We start from the raw sequence: 23,677 nt of genomic DNA, 5'->3' as shown, positions 1-23,677 counted from the left end.
AGGTAGGATCCTGTTGATATAATTAATATTTCTTAAAGCATTATTTAAAAGGTTTCTCCTACACAAGTAGGAGGAGTTGGATATATGTTTAATGCATTTACATATTGCATATTGAGTGGTTTTTTTTTATATTGAAGGGATATGGAAACAGTTATATTTTCCTTCTGTCTCTTTTCTTTAAAATATCCAAGTCACAGTTATCTGAAAGTTGTGTCTTTTGATACAAGCATATTTGCACTTTCAGTTAAACCCAACATTCTTATTATGCAGTTTACCCAAAACTCGTTGCACAGTTTAGTGTGTAGGTGATTGCCTTGCCCTTATAATGCCAAAGTTTGTTTTCCTTGGTTATTATAATTGTAACTGCCACATTCTGCCCTTCTTTTCTGTTATACTTGCCCCCTCCACTAGGATAGTTTCCCCATCTCTTCTTTTGTTCCTTCACTGCCATTAGCAGTTTATTTTGTCTTTTTGGCAGACCTCGTGATAACCCTATATCCATAGATTTTTGTGTTGCTATTCTGTATTTGTGCCAATTTTCTTTCCTTCTCCACTGGACTGTAAGTGCTCTTATGTCAGTCTGTATTTGTGTTGTTGTATAAACTCTACTATAGTTCCCTTTGGGATGGAAAATGGAGGAAAGAATAGATATTATAAGTTTAGTAATACAAGATGCATAACATGTACGATCTTATTGAAGCCAGGGAATGTTTCCTTTCTAGAAAATGAAGCTGAGCATCAGGATGTGTTACATTCGCTCAATCTAGTCAAGGATGTGATCACAGCAGTAAATAGTAAAGTCAGTAATTATGAAAAGAAGATGCGCCTCCATGATATCTACAGTAAGACAGACAGTAAGTCTATCCAGAGGATGAAAAGTGGCCAGATGTTCGCTAGAGAGGATCTGAAACGAAGGAAATTGGTTCGTGATGGTCCACTTTCTTTAAAGTCAACAACTCTCAGGACTAAAGGTAAAATTGTGTTTAGAATTCTGAAGTCGTTAGAATTTGAGAACAAGTAGAGTAATTCATTTTGAGAGCACTTTGGAAGTATCAGACTTGACCTGCCATTCATAGATGGGTACATAACGACAAATCAGAAGCTTACTTTTATTGTAATGGAGACATAAGGGTAGAACATACACAACCTGAGTATGTAAAGCAGTCTAAAATGATTTGCTGCTTTTGTCTCAGAAAGGTATATTGTATGTACTGAAATTTCAGGAGAGTTTCACTTTTATTTTATTTAGCTCTTTGACTCTCGTATTCAATAGTCTGCCACGGGGAAGTCGAAGCTTACTGTTGATTGGTTGCTACAGGTTACTGGACTGAACGTTAGCTCTAGTGGTTGTTTAACTCACTTGTGATGAAGAAGATAAAACAGAACAGAACCATTCATTGAATGCCCACACACTTTTATACCCTGAATTATTACAGACTACAGTACCTTCCAGACAACAGTATGTTTTCAGAACTTTGGTGACTTCAGTTAGATGAAGTAGCCAGGGTTTGTCATTCTCGCCCACAAACACCGCAGTGCCAAGAACAACCAGTTCTTCCAGTCTCCACCCTGCTGGAGGAGCATTTGTTTTTCCTTGTTCCATCAACACCAACTTTACAAGGCTTGGTGACCTGGCCCCACTGGTATGGGCAGAAAATCAAAAAATATAATGTTATGTTATCCCAGCTGCCTATGACCACATTACGTGAGAATCGTCTTTGGTAAGGAGCTTTTAGGAAAAGAACCAAATTGCACGTTAGTGTCATTCACTTTACCTGCGGTTTGAAGCAACAAATGGAAAGACTGAGTTAATGCTGACCTGAGCCAAAGCTAGAAATAAATATACTGTTTTTATACAGTACACAGCAGTCTTCTTGTGAGATGTGGGCACGCTGTTCTGAGGAAAAGTCTGTCAATCCAGATCTTGATTTAACAAGGACAGTTGGGCCTTAAATATTAAACAATGCTGAGATTATTTGATTTATTAAAGAGAAAGAAAGAAAAAAAGGGGGTTGTGGGAGCACTCCAAGGCTAAATCAAACTATATTTAAATACAATGGAAGTGCTACTGATCTGGCCAAATTAACTACAAGCCTTACCCTAAGAGAGAGACTGTCCCAACACCCATTTTTAAAGGCATGGGACCACCATTTTGTTTGCTTAAAGAGAAAGAAGCAGCACACAATGAACCAAAAGGAAAGCAGTTTTGGGCAAGTAGCAGCAATCAAAATGCTGTATGTTCCGTAGCATTAAATTTGCATATAGGTCGTATAAACCGTTTCCAAAAAAAGTTGGAGCACTGTCTAAAAATGATTTGCAAATCACGTAAAAGCCTCCATTAAGTTTCTAAATACTAGCACATTCTCTGGGCCCAAGCTCATTTAGGACGGGGTGAGGGAAAGTGGTACAGGGGGTCTTAGGTGAATTTTGACAAATAAATATTTTAAATTCTTTTTGGAAATCATGGAGCCGGGTCCTCTGGGCCAAAGGGAAGAAGGACCAACATCAGTTGTTAGCACGTAGTGCAAAAGCCAGCATCCGTGATGATATTGTGGTGCATTAGTGCCCAATGCATGGGACGCTTGCACATTTGAAAAGGCACCATTAATTCTGAATGATATATACAGGTTTTTGGAGCAACAGACAACATATTTTTCAGGAAGGCCTTGCTTACTTTAACAAGTCAATGTCAAACTGCATTTTACATGTGTTGCAATAGCAAGGCTCTGTAGTCCAAGCACCATCCAGACCTCTCTCCCATTGGAAAAAATATGGCATATTATGAAATGGAGAAAAAATACGACAATAAAGACCCTGAACTGTTGAGCAGCTGAAATCCTACATGAGGCAAGAAGGGGACAACATTTCACAGCAACTAGTCTTCTCATTTCCAAAATAGTTTCAGAGTGTTCTTGAAACTGATACACACATGCCCCTCACCCAACTTTTTCAAGTTTTGCTGTTATCAAAATCAAAATGAGCAGCTATTTTCAGAAAACAATATGATTTGATTTCTCAGTTTCAGCATTTGTTATGCTGTCTTTGTACTATTAAATATAGGACTAAAATGAAGGTAACATTTATGTTATAAGCCTATCTCAATACAAAAATTAGTTGCTGTAACACACTCGTTGTTTTGTTGTTCTATTATATTTGCCTAAAGGGGAAATGAAGGTTTAATGCCAACTCCATCTCCCAGTTAGGCATCTTTTTCACCATTTTGACTAGTTTATCTGTATAGCAATTGATACTGGTCAGTATCTGGAATCCTACCTTGTAATTTTGGGGATTATTTGACACTTAATCCACCCTTTTGTTTCACAGATGTGCAGGCTGTACTTTTATCTGATATTTTGGTATTTCTACAAGAAAAGGATCAGAAATATGTGTTTGCATCTTTGGTGAGTATTTGTCATTATTGAAAATGTTTTACACAAGGACTATTGAGTAGCATTAGGGTACTGACCTGAGATCTCATCAGCCAGTAATTATGGGGATGCACAGAACCATTGATCAGCTCACAGAATTTCCCAGGGTCCCTGCATGGAGTTTGCAGTGTATTTAGGAACTGCATAGACAGACTGCAAGAAACTGTAGGGACTTCAGTAAATGCATGTGTGTCGTGGTTCTCTCTACATGCAGAATTTGTGAAAAAGGCAGTTATTTTGTTAGATTTTGTTTGTACTGGAATCAGGTACTTGAGTGAGCTCTAATTCATCTGCTAGGAAAGGAAGCCCCCCAATAAGACCACAAATTATCGAAATCAGATGGCACTCACGCTGCAAAATGTGCTTGTCTTTGATTTATTGAGATCTTGCACATTTTGCAGCGAGTGCCATCTGATTTCAGTAATTTTTGGTATTATACGAAATTCCTGAGCAGCAGAATATCCAGATAGAGCACCACAGAATCGCATATACAGAACTGGGATTTGCGTTAATGTGACTAATTGTTGTCAGCCCCCCTATAAGATATATTGGATCATTCATATGACACCCAACTGCTACATAAAGACAGAATGAAGAGAAACAGATGCTGAGAGAGGAATAGTGAAGATAAACTTGATTATTTCAGAAGCGGTACAGAATTTTTAATTGATTGTGTTTCTTACTTCAGTATGAGGAAATTTTCATTTTTGCGATAGTTCCCCTTTAATAATAAACATTTGCCTCATATCTGCCATCTAAGTTGTGGTATTTAATATGTAACTACTGTTATCAGCACTCACCTTGGATTTAACACTAAAACTGAGATTAATGTGGAAGTTCTTTTTAGTCACTGAAAGTACTGCCAGGGTGCTGACTGATGTACCGTTATACCGGAGCATGCCGCACTGCAAGGTTAATGATACACAATACTCATTAATATATGTACAGTATCTAAACAAATATATCAAAAAAACACTTCACTGAATTAAATGGAAGAGATGAACTTTAATCAGAACCATCACACTTGTGTGTGTATTTTTTTCTAAAACCTTTTTTTGCGTGGCACAATGTAAACTGCTCCTTTTTATATTTGTAAATAAAGGCTTGTCACATCATTTATGTGTTTTACGTTTTTGTTGTTTTTTTTTTTTAATTCCAAAGGACCAAAAATCTACGGTAATTTCCTTAAAGAAACTAATAGTACGAGAAGTGGCGCATGAAGAGAAAGGCTTGTTTTTGATAAGCATGGTGGGGAAGGACCCCGAGATGGTGGAAGTACACGCAAGTTCTAAGGAGGAACGCAACAGCTGGATTCAAATTATCCAAGACACTATTAATGCATTGTACGTAGCAGCACATGGTTTCATTCCATGTTTTAGCATTTTGTTTACATTGCACTTGCAATTTTTTATTTACTTATTTTCAGAAACAAAGATGAGGACGAAGGTGTTCCAAGCGAATCTGAAGAAGAGCGACGAATTCTGGATATGAAAGCTAAGGAGCTGACAGGTTGGTCAGTCCTATATTATGTGTCCTATATGCTGCGTGCAATGTTTTATGTTTCTCATCAGTGATAGGGATTCCCTCCTGCCCAACTACCTGCCCATGTGTTTTTTCTGGGCTAAGAATTCCTGTGTTAAAGCAGTTTTGTAATTATTTCCGAGATCATCATCAATATAGTGGTAAAGAAGCAGGAGGTTTATTTTTGTAGCACCATACAGGTATGGTATCTGTTATCCAGAGTGCTGCAACGTATGGGAAGGACACCTCCCATAGACTCCATTATTATAAAATAATTAAATTTTTTTTAAAAAGATTTGCTTTTTCTCTGTAATAATAAAACAGTAGCTTGTACTTGATCCCAACTAAGATATAATTAATCCTTATTGGAGGCAAAATGATCCTATTGGGTTTATTTAATGTTTACAGGATTTTTTTTTAGAATACTTAAGATATGAAGATCCAAATTACGGAAAAATCCCTTATCCAATCCCTAAATTCCAAGCATTCTGGATAATAGGCCCCATACCTGTATCAATTGAGTGGCTAATTGATATATTTAAAAAATGAATCTTTAGAGATCTAAAAATGACATCCTTCTTTTGACTTTTTTTGTACTATGGCTAACACCATTACAACCCTCTACTACAGGTTTAGTCCTGCTACTTTCTAGCAAGAAAAGTTTCATCCTTGTTTTCTTCATACAGAGCAACTTCACCAGAAGGATCAGAAAATCATAACGTTACTAGGAGAGAAAGAGAAGATCTTCCAAAGTCTGACAGAGTGCAGCTTGCATGATGATGGCTCTCTGTCCGTCACTAGCAGAAGTTTCTTCAAAGCAAACTCAGAGGATGCACCAAAGGGAGAACCACTGATTAAAAGTGCAGTCACAGAAGGTATGGGCAATGTGGGATGTATTAAGGTTATTATAATAACAACTTTTTTTTAACTGCAGACGCTTGATTACAGGTATACAGGAACAAAATGAGGTCATGCAAAATGGTCCTGTTATAAACTGTTGCATTCAGTATTTTGTGGTTAAATTTATATACATGTATTTGATAGACATTGCTTGGGAACTTTTGTACCCGTCTTCAGTTGATTTTTAGGGGGTTCTCCCCATGAGAAGCTTGTAAGGCAGGGGTCAAACTTTTTTTTTACTTTTGAGCCACAGTCAAATGTAAAAAAGAGTTCGGGAGCAACACAAGCACTATAAAGGTCTCTGGGGGTGCCATATACAGTACAGTAAGAGCTGTGATTGGCTATTGGTTGCCTCTGTGCAGATTGTTAGCCTATAGGAGGCTCTGTTTGACAGTAAATTTTTTTGCCACAAAGCCAGGAATCTAAATATAATAGGGATGCACCGAATACAGGATTCAGTTCAGGATTCGGCCAGGAATCTGCCTTTTTTAGCAGGATTCGGATTCGGCGGAATCCTTCCACCAAGCTGAACCGAATCCTAATTTGACAAATTAGGGGCATGTAGGGAAATCACATGACTTCTTGTCACAAAACAAGGAAGTAAAAAATGTTTCCCCCTTCCCACCCATAATTTGCATATGCAAATTAGGATTTTGTTCGTTATTCATCCGAATCTTTCTCAAAGGATTCGGGGTTCAGCCAAATCCAAAATTAGGATTCGATGCATCCCTAAAATATAACCACCTGCTTTGGGGATACTGGGAGCAACATCCAAGGGATTAGTGAGTAATATGTTGCTCACGAACTACTGGTTGGGCATCACTGCTCTAAGGTATTCCATAAGATATGAAGGGCCACTAGATGTGGAAGCAGTAGAGCCGCTAGTTATGGCCCGTGTCCCTTGACTACTTCACCTGCCTGATTTTTTTTTTTAAATAGTTAAAAACTAAAAGACAATTATTGCTCAAATTTAAAAAAAAGGACAAATGTTGTCATCCTGCATACACATTATTACGGATACATTATCATATGAGAAGTTATTTGACCATTTTGATGCTGTTTAAAATAATCTCTATTCTTGCTTTTTAGTGGAGACACTCCAGGGCCTTGTGAACCGGAACCTATGGAGCAGTGTAGGGCAGCAGTCTCCTAGCCCCTCAGAGGCTGAATGTGGAGTGGGGCCTGTTTCACTCCCCCGAAGAGCAGAGACATTTGGAGGTTTTGACAGCCATCAGCTTAATGTTTCAAAAGGTAACTTTCATACGGTTTCCTGTGTGATAATGAGCATAGAAATCGAACTGGAATTTCATTTGTTTCATAATAATTTGTTTAGTAGTCTCTAATGATTCAGTGCCGACAGATACTTTTGCATATTGCTATTAATACAGCGCTTTGATAAATCCTACATTGTGCCTGTGTCCATGCCTCTTGGTATAAAGCCATATTAGGAAGAAATAGTAAGACAAATAAACTACTAATAAACAAGCTTGGGTGGGTGTTCTTTTTTCCTTAGGACACTGAGCTCAAACACAAGGCAAAGTAATGAAGGAGTACAAAATGTTATTGTCCTTCTATAGCTCAGTCAAAGCCCTGATCTCAGTCCTACTGAGAATCTCTAGTGCTGTTTAAAAATAAGCCTCAAGATCTCATCAAACTTAACAGTGTGCTAAGCTGATCCAACCCAAAATCTCTCATAGATACAAGGGTGGCTCTCCAAAATATGGAGATTTTGAATAAGGTTTCTTAATATTTTTTCCAACAAAAAACATTGCATTCTAAACAGATGTTCAGTTTCAGCTCTTTTAAATTCAAATATCACATTGAACCATAGACTGTAGGATTTGGTATAGGGTCTGAGCAAATTTGCAAGGCACTGTATTACCATAGTTGATTTAAATGAAGCACAGTGTGCACTGTTTCTATTCATCTATGGTGCATAATTCAGTTCTTGCTCAGCATGACTCTCCGGATGTGACACATTCTGTGCTGCTTCCAAAATAACACAAAGGAAAATCTGAGCACTGCCTTAGAAGGGACCGTTTGGCTTATGGTGTCTTTATTACATATGAAATTACATTATACATACAGTTATGGGACCTGGTATCCAGAATGCTTGGAACCTGAGGTTTTCCAGATAATGGATCTTTCTCTAATTTGGATCTCCATACCTTAAGTCAGCTAAAAAAAATAATTTAAGCATTAAATAAACCCAATAGGTTGGTTTTGCCACCAATAGGTTAGTTTGGATCAAGTACAAGGTGCTGTTTTATTATTACAGAGAAAAAGGAAATCATTTATTAAAAATTGATTATAATGGAGTCTATGGGAGATGGGCTTCCTGTAATTCAGAGCTTTCTGGATAATGGATCCCATACCTGTATCTAAACGCACAAGCTCTCACAGTTCGACACACTTCAATAAAACAGGAAGTGCTGCACTTTAAATTCCTTTGAAAGAAAACAGGAGCTAATCTGGTGCATTTCCATTGAATAAATCAGGTGATGAGATACAGAAAAGTTGGGTGAGCCAAGCCAGCATAGCTTCATGGATTCCTGAATGTCTCGGAATTTTGCCACCGAGCCTGCAGACATGATAGCAGAAATGGCTCAGTTCCTGACCATGGATAATTATCACTAGCTCTCCATCTTGCTGGGACAAACCCTAGCATGAAAAGCCACATAGAGAACAGATTAATGACTAACAACTGCAGCATAATTGCATGAAATTGGGATGTGTACTTCGGGAATTTTAACATTTCATTTAGGGCCAGTGTTATATGGTGCAGGAAATTCTGGTTCTACCCACTATGATTCCAAGCAGGTTTAGATTCTAATCCTTGCATGAGATATTAACCCTACTGGCATTTCAGGTGGAGAGAAAGATGAGGGAGAAGATACACAGGATCTACGCAGAACGGAATCAGACAGTGTTCTGAAAAAGGTAAGCTCTTTCTTTTCCTTACCCCTACATTTGTCTTCTTTAATTGTTTATCTCTGTGATAAGGGGGGAAAAAAGGTTTTGTAGCTTTGTTTTCTGTTATGAGAAATTAACGTGACCAGTAGTAACTGTGGTGAGTGAACACAAATGCACGGGTGACCTTCAGATCAATCATGCCTTTAGAGTTATTACCAAGTCGTTGGCTCATGTATGGGGCCCAAACAGCCTAGCAGACTGATATCTGGTAGATCTCCAACCAGATCTCTCTCGGGAAGCTTTGAAAATTCCATCAGGTGAAGGCCAAAACTAGTTGTTGAGTTGTTCCTCTCTCAGGAGAACTTCATAGTATGTGATACCATAGATGTCTGGAGGGTCTAAAAGATTAAAGTGCAAAAATGGAAAAGATCTGATAGATTGTCTGCCGACACTAGACGTAATGTTTTCACTTAAATATGGTGTGTCCAACATACATGTACCTTAAGTAGCTCAAGAAGATCTGAATGGACTGTAGGTTGCTCATCCCTGGGCTAAACAAGCTGCATTAGGCTGTAGTTGTAGGAGACCACTGGATATGGAAGTTACTCAGGGCTGGCAGAATAAGTCAAGTTGTTTATTGAAGCATTTAGTTGTGCCCCTTGCATTATGAGTTGGTACTGAGATCAGTTTCTGCTGAATAAATGAGAAACAGATGCTCAGATACAAATAAGTACAAGTGTTATTACCTTGGGAGTCTTCTTGTGTTCATTGCCTGCTTCCCAGCATTAGAAAACTGATTAGGGACCTCTGGGAAACTTGGGCTTCTGTCAAATCACAGTCAGCTTTGGGCTGGTATCAGAACTCCACAAGCTGAACGTTTCATCCTGAATGTATTTTATAGAGAAAATCAGAAAAGCCTACTCACTGATGATTATGCTTTCTTTTCCCAGGGCATGAACACAAATGTCATGTTTAAAAGACACAGCGAGGTAAATATATCATATAAATGTATATCCAGTTTTAATGACTGTCTGCAGATTTGAAAGCTACAGGACTAATAATACATCTATTTTTTTTTTTCATTTCAGCAGGCGCTCGAGTCTGTTACCAAACTTCATAACATGCTTAGCACTTTACAAGTAAGTGAAGCAGGTTTGACTGTGTTCAATTGATGTATTTGCACTTATATGATGTATTTGCACTTATATATATATACTTATATTACAGCTCTGTACTAGGGATGAGCTGTGTGTGCGGTTCTCATTCGCCATTGTTACCCTGATTTGCACATGACAATTAGGATACGGATTTGGTTCGGTATTCAGCTGAATCTTTCACAAAGGATTCGGCCGAATCCTGAAATAGTGGATTTGGTGCATCCCTACTCTGCAAATACTGGACTGCCTGGGATTTTGAGACCTTTGCTGATAATGGGCTGATACGTTTGTGCCAGATTCAGCAGTGGAGATGCCCTTATTTATCTATGATTCCCAAACTAGCATAGAATGTATCTGCAAGGTAAATGGCAGTAGATATGTGGGGTAGAGCAACCATATGAATTCACATATATACCTGCATATGTGTTTAAGGCCCCCCACAGTTGTTGTTTACCTACTGGTGCTCTATCCCATCCTTACTGCTTGCCCAGCAGGCACATTGATGATGGTCAAGCCTTTGCTTTGAGCTGGAGGGCTGATAAATTGGTATCGGCCCATTACCTTTTAACATTACCCCAGGCAGGTACTGAAGGACTGCATTCGTAGAAATAGGATAACAAAAAATAACCACACAAGTATTTTCCTTTAAAGAAAGAACATGTCTTTATAATAAAAAGCTATGTCCCTGAGAGTTGTGTTTAAAGGGGAACTATAGTCTAAAACAGAATAATGCTAGAAATGCTGTATTTTGTATATTAAACATGAACTTACTGCACCAGAAGCCTAATTAAACAAATGATTTATGTTTTCAAAGTTGGCCGCAGGAGGCTGTCATCTTGTAACTATGTTAAACATCTTTGCAAGACCAAGACTATGCACGTGCTCAGTCAGTGTGGTCTGGGATTCTGTTGGAAAGGTTAAGCTTAGGGATCGTCATAAATTCTCAAAACAGCAAATATCTGCCATAGAAGCCTATACAGCAAGACTGATTAATAATCAGAATATGCAGACTGTACTCGGTCTATGGATACAACTCTCTACACGGTAGCCGGCTGCTTTATAGGGAAACAAACAAAGCTGTTCGAGTTCTGGGAAGTAAGGCTGTTTGAAAGTATGATCCTTTCCCTGCAGAGCAATTAGGGACCATCTGAAGTTTCCTAACTGCAGCAGTCACAGCAAGTAAAACGAAGGGGGAATTTCACTGCATACAGTCAGGTTTATTATAAAAACAGTACACATTTGTTAATTAAGGTATATTGGAGATAGATTTATTTTTCATTAGAGAAAGTAAAAATGGGATTTTATTTTTTTGCCGTTACATCCCCTTTAAGGGCCAGAATAACAAGCACTATGAGGTCCATATACAATATTTTAAGCCCACAGCCTCTGTAACGTAACCAGCACTGATCGTGTAACCCTTGTGTGCACTGTATGTACTTGAGTGTGAGCTTTTGATTTTATTGGACACACCTGTATGTAGGGAAGTCCAATCAGGGTTGCGGGCCCTGGGCCCCATAGATATGTATTAATAGTAGGGATGCACCGAATCCACTATTTTGGATTCGGCCGAATCCTTCACAAAAGATTCAGTCGGATCCGAAGGGGGAAACATTTGTTACTTCCTTGTTTTATGACAAAAAGTCACGCAATTTCACTCCCGCCCCTAATTTGCAAATTAGGATTCACATTCAGTTCGGCTGGGCAGAAGGATTCGGCCGAATCCTGCTGGAAAAGGCAGAATCCTGGCCGAATCCCGAACCGAATCCTGGATTCGGTGCATCCCTAATTAATATGCAGTGAGAGTGTGGGAATGATCACACTGTAATAGTGTAAATAACGATCAGGTAGGGAGTGGAATCTCCAGTATAACTGAGTAATCAGTCTATGGCTCCAGCCTTGTGGATCTCCATTTGTTGTACAGCTGCAAGTAGCCACCAGCAGCCTCAAACTGATACATTCTACAATTCAGAACACTACTCTAATAAAAATATAGACTAATAAAGATATGGGACTATGAGCTGCAATGTATGGGAAAGAACCTCCATAAGATGTTTGTGATCATTTCAAATGAACTGTAGGAGCACAAATGGTATGTGTAATGTAAGTGTGGCTACATATTTAATCTCTTGGCCTTCACCCTGCCGCTCACTGGGGATACAAATTGGCTGCAGTCAGGGACTTCTCTAACCGCAGACAGAAAGGCTGAAAAGGCCTGAAGCTGATCCCATGAAGGATAATCCATGGATACGCTGGGGCCTGCTGCTGCTGCTATGGTTGGTTACTTGGCGAGGCCTTTTTCTCTTGCCTCACATCATTTGACTTAGATCCAGTAAGATCCTATTTTGTTTAACCTCTTCAGAGAAGGACCAAATGGGCTCATTGATGCAGATTTAGTGTTTCCATTGCAAGGATTCTTAATTTTTGGATGGGGACAAAAAATGAGTGCTCAAACTGTTTATGGTGCGTCCCTGCGATCCACTGAGATAATGTAACATTTAATGATTCAACAAATCCACTATTTTGGATTCGCCCGAACCCCGAATCCTCTGCGAAAGATTTAGCTGAATACCGAACTGAATTCTAATTTGCATATGCAAAGGGGAAACATATATTTTACAAAAAAATTGTGACAAAAAGTCACGCAATTTCCCTCCCGACCCTAATTTGCATATACAAATTTGGATTCAGTTTGGCCGGGCAGAAGGATTCGGCCAAATCTGAATCCTGCTGAAAAAGGCCGAATCCCGTACTGAATCCTGGATTCGGTGCATCTCTAGTAACATTTTTCCTACAGCAGAAATTCATGTTTAAAGGGGTTGTTCACCTTTAAATCAACTTTTAGCTGATGCAGAGAGTGATATTCTGATACAATTTGCAATTGCTTTTCATTTTTTATTTGTGGTTTTTGAGTTATTTACCTTTTTATTCAGCAGCTCTCCAGTTAGCAGTTTCAGTGATTGGGTTGCTAGGGCCCAAATGACCCTAGCAATCATGCACTGATTTGAATAAGAGACTGGAATATGAATAGAGGAGAGGCCTAAATAAAAGGAGTAATAAAAAGTAGCAAAACTATACATGTGTAGCCTTACAGAGCATTTGTCTTTTAGATGGGCTGGAAAGTGTCAGAAAAAGGCAAATAATTCAAAAACTATAAAAAGAAAAAAATGAAGGCCAATTGAAAAGTTGCAGAGAATTGTCAATTCTATAAGATACTAAAAGTGAACTTAAAGATGCTCTCTGGCACTGCAATAAAAACTCTAATATCTAAATATATTGTTGTCCTGCACTGGTAAACGTCATAGGGCAGGTTTATTAAAGATAGAACTGGGGAATGGAAATGCAAGGAACGTTTGTTATAAATTAACATTAATCAAAGCCGATGCCACTCCACTTCTTATGTGTGTTAGTGTTCAGCTCAGCAACAGCCCACATTCAAATCCACTTCACTAATCCTTGCTGCAAATTGTACAGGCTAAATAACGATTTGAGCAATTCTATTCCATGCTGGAATCATTGTAGAAAGTATATAGTATAATGTTTTAATCAGTAGTCAGATGGGGGCCTCCGCTTCTCTCTTCCTTTGTCAATAACATACTTATGCTATATGATTTGCTGCCATCTAGTGGTTGTTATTTATATTGTTTGTTGTGACTAAAGGTGGCCATAGACGCATAGATAATATCGTACAAAACAAATTTTGATACGATATTCCTTGCGTGTATAGTGGGAAAAGAGCTGACCGATATCGGTAGTAGACTCGTCAATCGAAGTAGACAGAATATTTTGATCAGGCGCCTTTGAAGGCACCCAAACATCGGCCATTGTTAGTGTCGAATTGTCGGATACAGGTAGAATTCTATTGTTTCTACCTCTATATCTGACCCTTGAAAAATGTTTAAGTAAATATATTATACCCTGTTGTTTTGTTATATTTAACCCATTAAAGAACGGTTTTGCCAAGGATTCTGATAACCATGTTTATCCTTTACTAGGCAGTGGTGCTACAACAGGATACCTACATAGAGGACCAGAAGCTTCTCCTGAGTGAGCGAGCCCTCACAAGAACCTCATCAAGACCCAATTCCCTGATTGAGCAGGAGAAGCAGAGGAGTATGGAGAAACAGCGGCAGGACCTGGCAAACCTCAAGAAGCAGCAGACACAGCACCTGGAAGAGAAACGGAAGCGGGAACGAGAATGGGAAATGAAGGAGAAGGAGCTGGGGGAGAGAGAAGCTCGGCTGGCACAGAGAGAAGAGCTGCTAAGCAAAGGCATGCAGGACATAGAGAAAGAGAAGAGTGAGCTGCAGGTCAGAAAAGATGAATATCAACTCGACCTGGAGAGGCTGAGAGCAGCACAGAAACAGTTGGACAAGGAACGTGATCAGCTAAAGAAAGACATGGAAAAGGTAAACCAGAAGTATAATTACATAAATCTCACATTCAGTCATTAACTACAATCTATGGTTTAATCTAAAAGTACCATTTGAAAGTTCATACGGGAATTCACAGCAAACGTCTTGACAAAGCAAGTGATCTACATTGTGATGTGTTAGACTCTCTGAAACCTGGGCACAAAGTGTCACCCGCTGAGAGATGGGCCAATAAAAGCCAAATAAAGCATCAGTGCAGGGTATGGATAGACTAGTGGCATCATAGGAAGTGAGGTGTCTGGGATAAGTGTGAGAACGAATAAGAAGAAAAGTTTATTCTTAGGAAAAGGATACCAAATAGAATGTGGAACTAAATCTCCCACCTAAAATATACTGCAGCTCAAACCAAACCTGAGAGATTGCAGAGAGATCTGTGCTGAACAACAGGCCGTAAAGCAGCAGCGAGGACTTGGCTTGTGTGAGAGCTCCCTTTGTTTATGACAAGGTTTCAGAAATAGTAAATAGTGGTGCTTAAAGGGGATGTAAAGTCAAAAAACAATATTTCAGGTACTGCTGAAAAACCTAAAAATAAACATTTTTGTAATGTACTTCAATTAGAAATGTTTCTTTTCTGTTTCTTTAAAATAACCGATTGTGTGCAGCTGATTTTGCGGTTTGTCTCATCTGCTTGCTGAAGCTGCGTGCAGGACCTTTCCCGGCTGGCCAGTGAGAGTAGGAAGAAAACAGGGAAGGGAAGCAGAGCGGGGTTGTTTCATTTGTTTATTTATCATGAACACTAATCTCAGTGACAAACAACCCCACTCTGCCATTCAGAATGCAGACAAGCATTCTGGCCACTCACAGCTTCAGCAAGCAGATGAGACAACCAGTGAAATCAGCTGCACACAATCGGTTATTTTAAAGAAAAGGTACAACATTTCTAATTGAAGTACATTGCAAATATGCTTCTGTTTAGGATTCTGAACAGTACCAGCAATATTGTTTTTTGACTTTAGATCCCCTTTAAGCCATTCTTTCACAAAAATATCATCATCATCATCTCAGATTAGTCTTCACACGAGCCCACCTTCCACTGCTCCAGCTCTCAGAATCCTTGTTTATAGGAAAACTATACCCCCAAAATGAACACTTAAGCAAAAGATAGTTTATATCACATTAAGTGGCATATTAAAGAATCTTACCAAACTGGAATATATATTTAAGTAAATCTTGCCCTTTTACATCTCTTGCCCTTGAGCCACCATTTCGTGATGGTCTGTGTGCTGCCTCAGAGATCACCTGACCAGAAATACTGCAGCTCTAACTGTAACAGGAAGAAGTGTGGAAGCAAAAGGCAGAACTTTGTCTGTTAATTGGCTCATGTGACCTAACATGTGGTTTGTTTGTGTGCACAGTGAATCGTACGATCTCAGGGGGCGGCCCTTATTTTTTAAAATGGCAATTTTCTATTTATGATTACCCAATGGCACATACTACTAGAAAAGTATATTATTATGAAAAAGGTTTATTTACATGAAGCAGGATTTTACATATGAGCTGTTTTATGCAATCTCTTTTATAGAGATCTACATTGTTTGGGGGGTATAGTTTTCCTTTAATGTAAAATTTACATGTGGAATCATCTATATTTCTTAGATATGTCTGTGCCATTTAACTGGCAGATACCTATAAATATCAAACTGTCAATTGAAGCTGCCACATACCCAGATGGAACTAGAAATCTGCAATGAATTGTGGGTTACTCCCCCGTTCTCAGTCCTGATGACGTTGGACAGGCTACTGGATCCCCCTGTACATCAGGAATTATAAGTTAATAAGCTTGGTGTGAATCTCGCAAACACATCATTAGAATATTTCTAGAAGACTGCAACTTCATTTGTATTTTATTTGTATTTTACTCTGAAATAAAAGACTTGAGAATGTGTTTGTTTCCCAATGTTGCAGGTGTCCAGTCATCACGAGCGGGTAAGCCGGATCCCCTCGCTTTCTCCCGGGGGAGAGAAATGGTGCAAATCCGGCTCATCCAAACAAGAGCACTTAGTATCAGAACTGTCTGTCTCACCCAAAAAGGACAGCTTGATACGGACAGACAGCAAGCAGAAAGGAAAAGGTCACTTCCATTTGCTTGGCACAAACCATACTAACAAGTCCCCAGAGGGACCCACACCTTCCCGCCTCTTCAGTTTATCCAAAACAAAGGAGAAGAAGGAGAAGAAGAAGAAAGGAAAAGGGAGCCGTTCTCCAAATACAGGTGGGTATTGGCCTCGTCTTTGTTGTTTTAGGGCTGGGACACACTGGGCGATTTGGGGAGATTTAGTCGCCTGGCGACTAATCGCCGCGACTTTCCACGACCAATCTTCCCCGAATGCCTCCCCTCGCTCTGCGCCTGGCTGAAATGAAAAATCGCCTGTGCTAATCACATGCGGCGATTCGTTTTCCGAAGTCGCCTGAAGTTTCCTCGTGAGGCAACTTCGGGCGACTTCGGAAAATGAATCGTCGTGTGTGATTAGCGGCGGCGACTTTTCATTTAATCCAGGCGCAGAGCGAGGGGAGGCATTCGGGGAGAAAAGTCACTGCGATTAGTCGCCAGACGACTAAATCTCCCCAAATCGCCCAGTGTGTCCCAGCCCTTACACTCCCTTTCACTGAATTTACTTCTACACAGGAATATCAATACAATGCTCCCATTATATTCCACTGATTAATGTTGCAGTGTTTTAAGAGCAATGGCAAAGATATTTGCATTTGTTTGAGAGCCTTTTAGTTACCAAAACCATTGGTGCTTTTACTAGTACAGGTATAGGACCTGTTATCCAGAATGCTCAGGACCTGGGGTTTTCCTGATTTGTGATCTTTCCATAATTTGGATCTTCATACCTTAAGTCTACTAGAAATTCATTTAAACATTAAATAAACCCAATAAAATGGTTTTACTTCCAATAAGGATTAATTATATCTTAGTTGGGATTAAGTACAAGGTACTATTTTATTACAGAGAAAGAGGAAATCATTTTTAAAAATAATTATTTGATTAAAATGGAGTCTATGGGAGATGGGTTTCCTGTAATTCGGAACAGGTTTCCAGATAATGGATCACATACCTGTACTATATATGTAATTATATTGTGTCGCCTATTTTAGGAATTGGCCGAATCCTTTGTGAAAGATTCGGCAGAATATTGATCTGAATCAGAACCATAATTTACAAATGTTAATTTAGAAAATGAGGGGGAAAGAGAGTTAAAGAAAGTACAGGTTATTTGGATAAAATATGGGTGATGGTATTTCCGTAATTCTTAGCTTTCTGGATAACAGATGCCTTCCAGGCTAGTCTCAGAAATGCAACTAAAAGCGGGTCCTTTATTTCAGATTCACATTGTGTTGAAGGAGTAACCCCGGAAGAGGAAATCTTCTGCTGATCATCTTGGTCCTCTTGAAATGTTTCCTGGCTCAGTTTGGGCGTCTCTAGGATGCGACTGTACCCCGGTATTGCAGCTCGGCTCACAAGGAGAGTCCTTTATTAATATTATTGGCTGTGGTAGCTGGGTGCTGGAATCTACAGGGGTTGCCCTATTATTTGGCCTAGGGACACCTGCTTTGTACGGATTACTGTATCTGCACATTGTGCATTTGTGAGAGAAGCAGCTGGGCAAGGAGCACCGGGATCTCGCACGTGAATACACCATGGTGGTCCCAGCACACGGTTATTACAAGCGCTTGTATTGTTCACTGATATTTCACGTAGCATTTTCAGCTCATTGATTGGCAAGGAGTTTTTTTTTTAAATCTGTAGTATATGCCTCCATAATGCTAGGGGTAACAGGGAGGTTCAGTGGGGTTAATACATGTGTAAAGTCTATTTCATTTCTAAAACTTGCCAAGTTCACCCACAGTTCCACCTCCTCATGTAGATCAATGCTTGGAGGTGACACTAGTCCAGTTTCTGTCCCACCAGAGTCACATGCTGATTAGAATTACATTGTGCCTTGGAGATCCATTGATTTCATGACTGAAGTCCAGCAATACCACTTCTACAAATACCACTCAGTGATGTATAGGGATAGCCAGCAACTATGCATCTGACATGCTCTGGGCTCTGTATATATATATGCTGCTAAATACGCGTGGGGCTCAAGGACTTTGTGTCTTCATTGGACCATAATGTATAGGAGGAGCCATAGATGTGATTCTAGAGGAAATGTGGAATCTCTGCAGTTTGCAAGTGCAATTAATGGCTGAATGTAGTTAGTCTAAGTCCATAGTAACAAGTATTAGCCAGTGCATGACAATCACTTTGGTGTGTCGCATCCCTTGCTCCGTACAGTCTTTATCATGGCTGATGCAGTTTGTATTGATAGCAGTATTATTAGGGCTGCGCAGGCTGAGAGTGCAAAGCAACGAGTCGGCCCATTCCCTTCACTGGAAGAATTGAGCTTTGGTTTGTACCCACGGGTTTTACGAATAAAGTTGCAAACATAACAGGGAACTTTGAGTTATTGGGACTTGCCTTTGCTTTCTGAGATAAGGTCAGTCTATCCCTGTATATAACCTCAAAGCACTTTACAAATGGCCTTTTTAGCAAGTGCCCCAGTGTAGGGCAGGAGGACAATCATTGGGTCCCAGGAGCTGACAGTTGCCTTTATGATCCCTCTGAAATGACAGACCATAGCAGGGCGGGTATCCAGGACATGTTCCCGGCAGCGCAGAAGAACCAGGGAGTTCTTATTGGTTGGTGCAACGATCGAGGAGATTTGCAAACTGGAGCTCAGAACCCGTGTTTCTAGTATGTGCTGCTTTGTCACTCCAAGGTCCAATACTTGTGGTTTATATTTATTAGCCTCAAGGGGTCTCACCACTGTAAACTTGCTTTTCAACATGGAGCCAGTAATTGGGTTAATGTGGATAGCAGAACTCCTAATAAGACTTAAACCCCAATCAGAGAAACCACTGACAATAACAATAAAGGATCATGGGGCAAACTAGCTGCACAGCAGTATCCTATAGCAACCAGTCAACAGTTAGTACAATCCTGTAGCAATCAATCGACAGTTAGTACAACCCTGTAGCAACCAAACAACAGTACAACCATGTAGCAACTAAACAACAGTTAGTACATTCCTGTAGCAACCATTCGACAGTTAGTACAATCCTGTAGTAACCAATCGACAGTTGGTACAATCCTATAGCAACCAACCGACAGTTAGTACAATCCTATAGCAACCAACCAACAGTTAGTACAATCCTATAGCAACCAATCGACAGTTAGTACAATCCTATAGCAACCAATTGACCGTATAGTACAATCCTGTAGCAACCAAACAACAGTTAGCACATTCCTGTAGCAACCAATCGACAGTTAGTATAGCAGTTGGAATAATGCAGTTTGTGCTGGAGTAAAGTTGAACCTGGCTACTCCATACCCCCTGGCCTGTTGTACATTGTTATCCCATTCTACTAGGACAGCACAGTACCGAGGCTGTAGCAACCAAACAACAGTTAGTACATTCCTGTTGCAACCATTCGACAGTTAGTACAATCTTGTAGCAACCAATTGACAGTTGGTACAATCCTATAGCAACCGATCGCCCGTTAGTACAATCCTATAGCAACCAACCGACTTTTAGTACAATCCTATAGCAACCAACCGACAGTTAGTACAATCCTGTAGCAACCAATCGACAGTTAGTATTGCAGTTGGAATAATGCCGTTTGTGCTGGAGTAAAGTTGCACCTGGCTACTCCATACCCCCTGGCCTGTTGTACATTGTTATTATCCGATAGTAGTATGGCGGCACAGTACGGAGGCTGTAGCCGGGGGGGAGGGGATGAAAGCAATGACCCTGCACTGATGAATGAAGGTTCGGGAGAAATATTCTGGGTAATGCAGAGTTCACTTGACTGTGTTGTGAAGGTCCCTCTCTTAAAGCTTTAAATGAATTCTTTGAGCTTGACGCTACTTGTGACCACAACCAAAAAAACTTCAGAGGGAACGAGCACTTCGACTTATTGTCCAGTCGGCCTCAAGCTCCACAGGGCAATATCCTGTGTTCTAATTGGCTGGGATCTGGTAGCCACTGAACATGCAATGCAAATAGAAAGGGGCAGTAACGGGGGGGGGGGAATCTAGTAGAGTTTATTATTCTTAGGGATGAAACCAACTTCACGTAACCATGAGTCAATGTGTGACAAGCCTTCTTCACTCTGATTGGGCCTCTGTCTCCTGCTGGTCAGGTGGTACAGGCCTAATCCAAACCAGCTTCTCTTTTCTGCTTTTCTAGGGGACTTGATGTGTTTTCTATGTAAATAGCTCATTTTTGTAATACAGCCATGTTGAAATGGGCCCATTACATTGTATCATTAAAAAAAAGGGGGGGAGGCATTGGCTCTTGAACTATCCAATAACAGCTCATCCTTGGCAACACATATCAAACTGCCATGTTGAGATTGGCTGGGGAACCGGCAGTTGTATCCCTTGAATTGTGCTCAGACATAGGATTTGGTATCTTGTAAATCACCCTATAAAATAAAGCAAAGCACTTTGTACTAGAGACAGTCCTGCTCTCACATTAAGTGAATCTGGGTTTGTTCAGACTCTTTTGTCCTTTATTACTGACCGTAAAATGGTTAAGTACAACAGGAGCGTTGGAATTGTGAGTGTTTCTATAACTACGACATGTACATGGGTCAAGGAATCCTCTTCTATCCTGTCTGTGCTAGAAAAATTAATGTAAGAAGTAGGGATGCACCGAGTCCACTATTTTGGATTCGGCCGAATCCTTCGCGAAAGATTCAGCCAAATACTGAACCGAATCGGAATCCTAATTTGCATATGCAAACAAGGGGTGTGAAGGAGATTTTTTTTTTATTTCCTTGTTTTGTGACAAAAAGTCACGTGATTTCCCTCATCGCCCATAATTTGAATATGCAAATTAGGATTCTGTTCGGCCGGGCAAAAGGATTCAGCCTAATCCAACTAAAAAAGGCCACATCCAGAATCCTGGATTCTGTGCATCCCTAGTAAGAAGCCGCCTCTGTCGTGTATGTGATCAGGAGCCGGTTTTAGTATACGGGGGGAAGGGCATTTGCGCAGGGCCTCGAGCATCCCAAAAATCGACATTATTCCTTTGTGTAATGACCTTGTACCTCTCGGCAGCAGCGAATCCCCCACCTGAGAAGCAGCAGACGCCTTCCTAGAGAGTAGGTAAAGTTCATGGAGGGGGTGTGGCTTAATGTAAATGGGGAGGGGTCAGGGAGAGGCTGTAGTTTCTGGCTTTGGATCCTACAGCGTTGGGAGGTTTAATGTGATTATGGGAGGGATCTGGAGCAGAATTCCTGTACTAAATGTTAGTGGGAGACATTTCCCTGGATCCCCTGGTCTAACCTCAGCCCTGATCTCTTACTAAGCACAAGTGCACTAGATTAACTACAGAATGCTCAGGAGGTTTAGAGCACAATGTTTACCTCTGCTCTGTGTGTTTATATATAATGATCTATATCATGAGTGGTGTGTGCCCAGAGACTACAAGTCCCAGCAGCACCCTCTGCTCCATCAGCCCCTCCTCTCTCTCCCGGCCCAATGCTTTGTACTAATGGAAGTTTTTCTAAATGCTGTAAAGAAATGGTAAAAACAAACAAAACAAACCAACCATAATTATTTGATGTTAATGTGTAATTATGTACAAAGGAAACAAGTTATAAGTGTAAGTAATGATTTGATATTCTGCAAGTTTACGTGTTATACCTGCTTTAATTTATCTGTTCCCCCAGTTATCTTGTAAAGTCCGTTTTCACAAAATAAATTCCATTCTTTATCAGAGCTTGTGTTATTATTTGGCATCAGCCTAAATGTCCTGTTTGCAGCATCGAACTGGAGGGTCTGAGAGAAACCCCCCCACCAACCCCCCTCCAGGCCCCCCAGGGCCGGGGCTTGGGAGATCGGGGGGCAGCAGACGGTGCAGGTCTAGTTGTGTCCTGTAAGGTCCCGGCCCAGATCTAAGGGAACGATCACTAAGGACAGTGGGTTGAAACAGAACAGCAGGAGTAGACGCACTCAATTATTGTCAGTGGGGCTGTACTCACATAGACGCATGTAAGCGCCAAACGCAGGTCGGGACGCAGCATGTTGCATTTTACATGCGTTCGGCGCATACATGCGTCTGTGTGAGTACCCCCCCACTGACAATAATTGAGTGCGTCTACTCCTGCGGCTGAACGGAAGAAAGCGAAACACAGGCGAGTGCAGGTAAAGCTGCTTATGTGTAAGAGCCTTTTGTTACATATGGGGGACAGTGTTTTATATCACTGAGCCAATAGCACTTTGCACAGGTAAGTTTATATACGGCTATAAATTGTCTATGGAGAAGCACAGGTCAGTTTTGCACCAATCCTCTAGAATTGTTTTTCTGGTTCAGATCAGCTTTTGGCTGATGCCTAATAAATACCACTTTCACCTGCATTTGTCTGCCAGTCTGAACCACCGGCAAAGTACATTATCTACTGCCTTTACTCCCTACACACACACACACACACACACAGGTGCAGCTAAAATACCTTGTTTCCAACTACAGTATGGGATCTCTTATCCAGAATGTGCAAGACCTGGCGTTTTGTAGACCATGGATCTTCCTGTAATATGGATCTTCATATCTTAAAGGGGTTGTTCTCTTTTAAGTTAACTTTTAGTATAATGTAGACCAGTGATCCCCAACCAGTAGCTCGTGAGCAACATGTTGCTCTCCAACCCATTGGATGTTGCTCCCAGTGGCCTCAAAGCAGGTGATTATTTTTGAATTCCAGGCTTGGAGGCAAGTTTTGGTTGCATAAAAAACAGGTGCACTGCCAAACAGAGCCTCAATGTAGGGTGACAATAGGGGCTACCAGATGGCCAATCACAGCTCTTATTTGGCACCCCAGGAACAGTTTTCATGCCTTTGTTGCTCCCCAACTCTTCTTACTTCTGAATGTGGCTCACAAGTTTTAAATCCCTGATGTAGAGAGGGATATTTTGAGACAATTTGCATTTGTTTTTATTTTTTTATTATTTGTGGTTTTCGAGTTATTTCGTTTTTTATTCAGCAGCTCTCCAGCTTGCAATTTCAGCCATCTGGTTGCTAGGGTCCAATTTACCCTAGTAACCATGCATTGATTGAATAAGAGACTGGGATATGAATAGGAGAGGGTCTGAACAGAACGATGAGTAATAAAAAGCAGCAATAACAATAAATGTGTAGCCTTACAGGGTCTTTATTATTAGATGGGGTCAGTGACCCCCATTTGAAACCTGGAAACATTTGGAACAAGAAAGCAAATAATTTAAAAAACTAGAAAAAAAATCAAATCTGGTTGAGAAGTTGTTAGAAATATACGA

General features: G+C 40.3%; 1 protein-coding gene across 12 annotated transcripts in view; it reads left to right on the top strand.

Annotated features, from left to right (window-relative positions):
• akap13.L (A-kinase anchoring protein 13 L homeolog) overlaps positions 1-22,124 on the top strand; it is a 185,204-nt gene extending 163,080 nt beyond the window's left edge. For 11 of the 12 annotated variants that reach the window (XM_041586856.1, XM_041586858.1, XM_018253225.2 and 8 more), the window contains 12 exons: positions 723-971; positions 3,325-3,401; positions 4,590-4,771; positions 4,855-4,937; positions 5,636-5,824; positions 6,939-7,100; positions 8,719-8,789; positions 9,713-9,751; positions 9,851-9,901; positions 13,912-14,325; positions 16,255-16,561; positions 17,680-22,124. In XM_041586856.1, coding sequence (XP_041442790.1) covers positions 723-971; positions 3,325-3,401; positions 4,590-4,771; positions 4,855-4,937; positions 5,636-5,824; positions 6,939-7,100; positions 8,719-8,789; positions 9,713-9,751; positions 9,851-9,901; positions 13,912-14,325; positions 16,255-16,561; positions 17,680-17,729 — 1,874 coding nt within the window. In that variant the 3' untranslated portion in view covers positions 17,730-22,124. The remainder of the gene's footprint in view (positions 1-722; positions 972-3,324; positions 3,402-4,589; positions 4,772-4,854; positions 4,938-5,635; positions 5,825-6,938; positions 7,101-8,718; positions 8,790-9,712; positions 9,752-9,850; positions 9,902-13,911; positions 14,326-16,254; positions 16,562-17,679) is intronic. The other variant, XM_041586857.1, reaches the window with a different exon arrangement.
• Positions 22,125-23,677: the final 1,553 nt, after the last annotated feature.

This window comes from Xenopus laevis, chromosome 3L (genome assembly GCF_017654675.1).
Source record: "Xenopus laevis strain J_2021 chromosome 3L, Xenopus_laevis_v10.1, whole genome shotgun sequence".
Taxonomy (NCBI): Eukaryota; Metazoa; Chordata; class Amphibia; order Anura; family Pipidae; genus Xenopus; species Xenopus laevis.
The sequence above is the reverse complement of the archived record's forward strand: the minus strand, read 5'-3'. Positions and strand labels throughout refer to the sequence as shown.